The 7,293-nt window shown below is 34.7% G+C and overlaps 1 protein-coding gene across 1 annotated transcript; it reads right to left on the bottom strand.

Annotated features, from left to right (window-relative positions):
• Nucleotides 1-1,422: 1,422 nt before the first annotated feature.
• LOC133328202 (probable serine/threonine-protein kinase DDB_G0267686) lies at nucleotides 1,423-6,463 on the bottom strand. The gene is made up of 6 exons (XM_061536757.1): nucleotides 6,375-6,463; nucleotides 2,959-3,712; nucleotides 2,403-2,888; nucleotides 1,934-2,345; nucleotides 1,705-1,864; nucleotides 1,423-1,633 (listed from the first exon to the last, which is right to left on the bottom strand). The coding sequence occupies exons 1-6, from the start codon at nucleotides 6,431-6,433 to the stop codon at nucleotides 1,447-1,449; spliced, it is 2,058 nt and encodes a 685-aa protein (XP_061392741.1). The 5' UTR covers nucleotides 6,434-6,463; the 3' UTR covers nucleotides 1,423-1,446.
• Nucleotides 6,464-7,293: the final 830 nt, after the last annotated feature.

The following is a 7,293-nucleotide window of genomic DNA, read 5'->3' as shown; positions in this document are numbered from 1 at the left end:
GTACTAATCAGCTGGTGCATGCTCCTTACCAGCATCTGACCATCAATCTTGAATAGTTCGGCTTGTAACCCATATTCACCTGCTGCTATATTATTCTTCAGCAGATTGATTGCTATTCTGACTTCATCTTGGCTAGGTGGTATACACTCTATACCGTCATCTATTATTGGTTCTTGGGTATCCTCTTCACCGCTACTATTTGATACCAGAAGTTTTTAAAAATGCTCCTTCCAGATCCTCAGCACGCTGTCTGTATCTGTCACCAGGTTTCCTTCTTCATATCTACAGGAGGATGTGCCTGCACCACCGTTGGTAGAATTTTCGGACTTCATTCTGACTCCTGTATATCTTCGATTTGCTGACGCTTACGTTTTTCTTCTTCTTTTTTCAGAAATTACGTTTCTCTTCTCTCCTTTTCTCCCGATAATTCTCCATCACGTTACGTGTTGCTACTGTCTACAGGGTTGCCCTATACGCTGCGTTTTTCACATCAGTAGCATTAACACACTCGACACTCCTGATCATACCATGGGTTTCTTGGTGATGGTTTTTGGTATACAAGTGTTGCTTTTGCTGCAGTTTGTAGGAAATGGGCAATTCTTTGCCATTGTGCTTCTATACTATTATCGCGGCAAGAAGTGCTTTCGTCATGCAGGTGGGTAAGTTGAGCGGAGTAGGCCTCTGTTACTTGTGTTTGCATCTTTTCGACGTCGAGTTTCTGTGTTACATTAGATCGCACCTTTGCTGCTACATTAGGACGGGTGCGAACCGTGGCTGCTACAAGGTAATGGTCTGAATCGATATTCGCACTCCCCGTGGTGCCACCTGGGGTAGCTATTTTCATCATCAGTGTCCACAATTGAGATGAAAGAGGGACCAAGATAAGCCTGGACTTGGCCATGTTAAAGCCAATCAGAGTCGTTGCTTGGTATCTATCTATGTTGACCCTTGAAAAAATATTCTTTAAAAAATCCACACCCATGTTGACATCTCTCTCATTAAATATATATCCTCAAAATTGCAAACACTATACACAAAACTCTTCTTTGATAACTTGCTTTATTTACACAATACTTAAAATTAAAATTTGATTTCATTCACAAATAAAGAATTACAGTTCTTTAGAGCTAAGCCGTATATTTCTGTAGGTTTCATTAGTACTATAGCATTTATGTTTGTATAAAAAAACCATTTCGGTATTTAATAATAATAAAAAATTTTTAAATTTCCACAAAATTCCGTAATGCTAAAAATGTATTTTTTTTAATAAATCATTGTGAAGAAAAATTTATTACAAATTCTTGTAAAAGAATTACTAGGAATTGGTGGAAAATATAAATTTCAAGATTTAATTAATATTTCGATTTAAAAAAATATTACTAATGAAAAATTTAATAAGAAAGTTTTAGTATTTATTCCCTGTTAGTTATACAAAAGATTATAAAACTAATCTCTTGTACGTAGACCCCAAATTGATGTTCGTCGGGTACCAACAGTGGGACGTGCCACAGAACTGTGTATAAATTTATTAATGCCAATTTTTGAAAAGGTATGCTCCAGCATTTCCAATGCTGAATCTGTTAGCATTCCAAATATATCCAGATATGTTAGTGTAGGCATGTTGCGCAATTCACTGTAACAAAAAAAATGAAAATTGAAAAATTGACACCAGATATATATTTTGGGGATACCAAAAAAACGTACATATATGCAGAGGCAGGTATTAGATAACACCTTGATAATGATAAGTATTCGAGCATCTTAAATTTACATATAATACTTATGGCATTTCCAGTTAATCCAGTACAATCGGATAAATCTAATTCCAGCAGTTGTGTACAACGTTTGGCTAAGCTTGCTAAATCTGTAAAAATGCAAACACATTTTTATAAATAAATGTATGAGGGGGTAAACAATAGTTGGGGTTTATTACGTGAGTCAAACATGGTTTTGCGGCACCCAGCCACATTGAGTCTCATTAAATTTGGTGTTACATTTGTTACCAGAGATGTAACCGCATCAACCGATAAATTTGTCCATGATATATTTAAACTGTTTAACTGTTTCAATGATTCCATAATTTTCCTTACACTCCAGGCTTCCAAACCGGAACACATGGCTAAGTTTAAGGCCTCCAAACCGGTATTTTTGGCAATTTCATTACATATCTCATCGTTGAGGGCAACATGTTCCAGACTTAGTTTCTTTAGTTGGCGACAGCGTGTAAGTAACATTTTAAGTGATGGTTTTGTTATGGTTATCATGCTAAGATCTAAATACTGTAATTTCGATTCGAAATTCGGTTCAGCTTCTAGAAAACGTGGTTCAAAAACGGGATGATTGAGCTGTAATGGGAAAATTTTAATTATCACAATTGATGGTATTTAAAAGCCTTAAACTACCTCGGCTTGAGCTAATCGCAATATGACCACACCCCTCTTTAGAATATTTTCCATTGCACCGGCTTTAATCGAACGACCTCCCAGATCTAATCGAGTCCACAGGGATTCATCGCTGGCACAGCGATTGAAACGACGACACACATAGCCGCAACGTAACAGTGTTTTCTTGGGTAACCATTTGAATATTTGTAAAATGATCTCATCTGATAGGGTATTGAAATGATCTTTGCCATCGGGATTACGTTCACGCATCGTTTGATTGCGAAACAAAAAGAATGTGTCGGAGGGGGCGAATCGAGGTGTCTGTGCCACAATATGGGCGGTATGTTGCAATTGTTGTTGCTGTTGTTGTTGATGCTGCTGCTGAAGGTATTGTTTTTGTAATTGTTGCTGTTGTTGGTGTTTTAATATAGCTGCCTGTTGACTTGTAGATGGCATCATTGATGGTGAATGTGATCTTTGCTGTATGGAATTGTTGAAAGTATTCTTTGGGGGAAAAAAATTAAATAATAATTTAAATTTAAGTCCTGTTCTCAATATTGTATTAACAACATACCTGTTGTAATTGCAATTGCTGCTGTTGTTGTTGTTGTAGTAAAAGCTGCTGTTGTAATTGGGCATTTCTGAGAAAACTATTACATGCCACTGTGGCCAATGGACTTCTGGTATTTTTTCCAGCCGAAGATGGTGAATTACTATTACCAGATGCAATGGAGCCGGAAACCACATTCCCGGCACCCATTCCTAAAATGGCAATTTTCTTCTGTTGATGGGTGGTAACAAGCGGCGCCGTATTATTTGGCATGGGAAATTTGTCATTGATCTTATTTGTCGTCTTCTGTATTGTTTGTTGTCCCTGTTCATCTGTGTAAATGTCAAACGATGATGATGAATTTGAATTGTTGTTGATGCTCAAGGGATGTGGTTTCAATGATTGCCCACCATGTATGGATTTTCCACTTTGTATGGAGGTCGAGGTGTCATTGGGATCTAAAAAACTGTGATTACTGGCATTATCGTTTGTTGTATCCAGCAATGATGTATCCATGTTAAGATAGATTTGCCTTTGTTGGTGGCAAAATTTCGGTGCATCCAAATTGGGTGTGGCCTCATTGGAATTTTCATCGGCACTGGCAACCGCTAAGGCAATGGCCGATGCCGCCGATGAGGAACTTTCCTCCGAATCTAACATACCAATACCCATTTCTTCTAAATAGTCGTTTGTAAGCGCAGACGGCGATGAAGTACTTTCAAGTTTGGCCAATTTCCACGTTGGTGTTTGTGTCGCACTTTTGCTAGGTAAACGTTTTCTATAACAGAGAAAAAGCAAACAGAAAATAGAGAAAGTTAATTTAATTTGGGTTGAGTTGTGTAATATGCTGACAATATTAAAAAAAAACACCTAGTCAAAAAGTCTAAGTTGATAATAAATGTGGAAATAAACTGAAATACTTTGCAGAATGATTATCAAATTCAAAAAGTGTAGATCAATAAATGCCAAATAAAATGAATGAATCAAATCATAGTTGGAAAATAACGATTTAAGAGGATTTTCAAATAACATTCTTAATACAGTTTTTTATTTATTTACAAGAAATTAAGTTTATACTTTTAAAATTCTACTGGAAACTTACGTAGACTTTCTCTTGGAGAAAGATGTGAAAATTGACTAGGAAATTCTATTTAAAAATATATTTGTTTTTTTGAGGGTGGCAGTTCTTTGGTCGGTGATTTAAGACTTTCTACTATGGACAGATTCCAACACTAGTCATGCGTCAGATTTTTATACCCTTCACCATAGTATGGAGGGTATATTAATTTTGTCATTCCGTTTGTAACTCATCGAAATATTCATTTCCAACCCCATGAAGTATATATATTCTTGATCAGGATAAAATTCTAAGACGATCTAGCCATGTCCGTCCGTCTGTTGTAATCACGCTATCTTATCTCAGGCATTGAGATAGATCGCTAACCGAATTCGCAGTAATTTGGTATTTTGTAGTCGCATATGGTACCAAATCTTCCTACCAAGAATTATTAATATTCGCCCCTTTTAGGGGTAGTTCTCATATAACCCCCTTCTTATATTAAAATAATTATGTGATTAGTTCCGTGTGCAGGGGTTATCCCCATATAGGCGTATTATACCACAGTATATGGAATAGTCGTTATTAAAAATATTCAGTTTTACCCTACAAATTATGGAATTCTAAAACGATTTAGCCATCGGTTGTAATTATACCGCTTTCTAAGGAAATGGTGATAAAAAAACTCGAGCCTGACGATAATGAAATATATCGGTCAGCATTTAAGCATCTCCCCCATAATATTATTATACCTTCTGAAGGATAGAATTGAGACACCAAACAAACAAATATTGGGTTCGAAATTAACATATGTCCGTCATTAATTCGGCATATAACTATAACCCCCAAATATATATAAATAAACATAGAAATAATATTTTTATTTCTATGTTTTATTTATATTTGTTTTCTTTTAAATAGGATAGTTGTTTATTTAGTCAATTGTTAACATTGGATACATGACATAATCTATTTTTAGATAGAATATTTTTTTTGTTTTGCAATGTAAAAATTTTAACACCGGCTACTAGACAGAATTTTTTTTTAAATAAAAAATGTTTTGTGGGTGGCCGCACTTTCGCTGGGAATTTAATGCTTTATCCTATGGACAGATACCAACACCGACTGCGCGACAGAACCTTCGGATTTTTCTCACGAAAATATATGACTTTCATGGTGGAAGTCCATACTTCCCGAGATGTGGACCTCTGAAGTTCCGAAATTCCTATTCCCAACTTAACTTAACCCAATTTTAAAACTACAACAATGGTCGCTGCGGAACTTTGGAGGTAGGATTGCCTCTATAAAAAAGTTTATCGTAATAATAAAGGCCCCTAAAACTACGTATGGTCAAACTTTCCGAAAGGAAGTATAAGAAACAATTAAAACCATTAAATTTTTGCCCTTTAATGTGTACATATCTTCCGGATATAATTTATAAATTGACCATCCAAAACCATTGGAAAAAATCTGTAGATGTTTTTCGTTGTTGTTTTCTAGGTTATAAAAATGTTTACACATTTCAATGCATATACGTGTATGTGTGTGTTTATTTGGTACATCAAAATATAACAAAGATGTTTACATTTCATTTTGACAATACCATTTGGAAGACATGAATAAGGCAATGACCGACCCAGGAACAATGTGGGTGTAAGAAGAACGTAATAGAAACCCCCAATCCACGCCCATTCTACACATATGTCAAAACCGCTAACAAGTGCATACATAGAGTATGTATGCACGTTTGTTGACCCCATATCATGATGAAGCCAACTAATAAGTTTTCTTTTTTTTTTCGAGATGACACATCTCTCGAAAAATATGTTGAACAAACAGCGAATGAATGGAGAAATTACTTTACACTTTTAATTAAAAAATAAAACATTGTGTATTAGTTATTAAAACAAGTCATGAGAGATACTGTACATAAATACATACGTCGTGCAGCAGCAAAGCAAACTTTTTATTTATTTCGCCACGAATAACACGGCCAGCAGCAGTTAATGGTAAATTGTCTTCAATATTGTTTCTTCTTCACAGCAACAACATATTTATGTTGTTTTTAATAATTTCACACTGATGGCTTTTGGCACTTAACTATTTTTTTGCAAAAAAATATCATTTGTTTTGTTAATAAATTAACTTTTTTTAACCAACACTGTTGCAGCAACACAACTCACAAATTGACATTGCATTTTTTTGTTTGTTTGCTACTCTCATTCGTCGTATAATTTCACTCTCAGAAATTCTCTTCTCCATGCGGAGGGAGGGAATTGAAATGTCTTCTCTACTGCTCTCTTAACATGACACGTTTCAAGAGAATAAACTCTGTGTGTGTTTTCTTTTATTGCGACTTGGGTTTTTTCTTTAATTTTCTTACCTCGTTGTTGGACACAAATTTTCGTTGTTTTCCTTTGATTTTGTTAATTTATTATTCATTTTTTAATAGAAAAATGTATTGCTTTGTTTCTGTTGTTTTAGAGAAATTATTCAAAGCACCACACGACTAGATTTCTTGAAATAATTCAACAAGTATAGTTTTGGAACTTTTTTTTTCAGAGAACTCCACGATTTTTTTAATGTCAACAGAACGAAGTGCGCGGGAAGAATCTCTAATGAAAGGGATTGCCATTATCGATATTGACTCTAATCGATAAATCGATTTAATGTGACATTTTAGGTGGATATGTGTCTTGTTCCCGTAATTTGTTAACAGAAAAATATAGTGAAGGCCAAAGTAGAATAGGTCATTTGAGTTATTTTGTGTTTTACAACAAAAACAGGGTGACATCAAAGCTTTATGTTGTTCTACAGTGTTAGTTTCAAAAGTACGGACTGTAATACGACAGACTAATAGTTATTAAACAATTTTTTCAGTTGCAAGTCAGACATTGATGATAATGTTTCGCTGCTCGTGCTTTAAGAGCAGATTTTTTACTTAAAATCATGGCAAAATAATAAAGGTTGTCTCATTTCAAAAATCCAAATACAACTATGCAATTTTTGTACTTGAGCCTGTCAAATATTTACAACCATGTATGCCAACAATTAAATGGTCTGTTCCCGTACAGCAAGAATCTACTAGATTTTACTATTTTCTTCGATGTCATAAAGGAAAAATTGTTATCGTAGTAAAAAATTGTTGTTGTCATCGTAAAATATTTTGTTTATTTACTTTTTGTAATTTTATTACAGAAAAGAAAAGTGAGCTAATTTAGACAAGATTATGAACCGGCCAACGATTTTAAATGGCAATAGGTAGATCTAAAGGCCCTGATTTCATCGATATATTTTTCTGT

This window comes from Musca vetustissima, unplaced genomic scaffold (assembly GCF_032173495.1).
Source record: "Musca vetustissima isolate MV318-11 ecotype Yass unplaced genomic scaffold, APGP_CSIRO_Mvet_v1 utg327, whole genome shotgun sequence".
NCBI lineage: Eukaryota > Metazoa > Arthropoda > Insecta > Diptera > Muscidae > Musca > Musca vetustissima.
This window is presented reverse-complemented; position numbering and strand designations above follow the sequence as displayed.

Bases quoted from the DNA above. Each gene is read 5' to 3' on its own strand.
- LOC133328202 (XM_061536757.1), bottom strand. From the start codon at position 6,433: ATGAATAATAAATTAACAAAATCAAAGGAAAACAACGAAAATTTGTGT. The intron at 2,346-2,402 runs GTAGTTTAAGGC...TTCCCATTACAG, and splicing joins TGCGATTAGCTCAAGCCGAG to CTCAATCATCCCGTTTTTGA. The intron at 1,865-1,933 runs GTAATAAACCCC...GCATTTTTACAG, and splicing joins CAAAACCATGTTTGACTCAC to ATTTAGCAAGCTTAGCCAAA.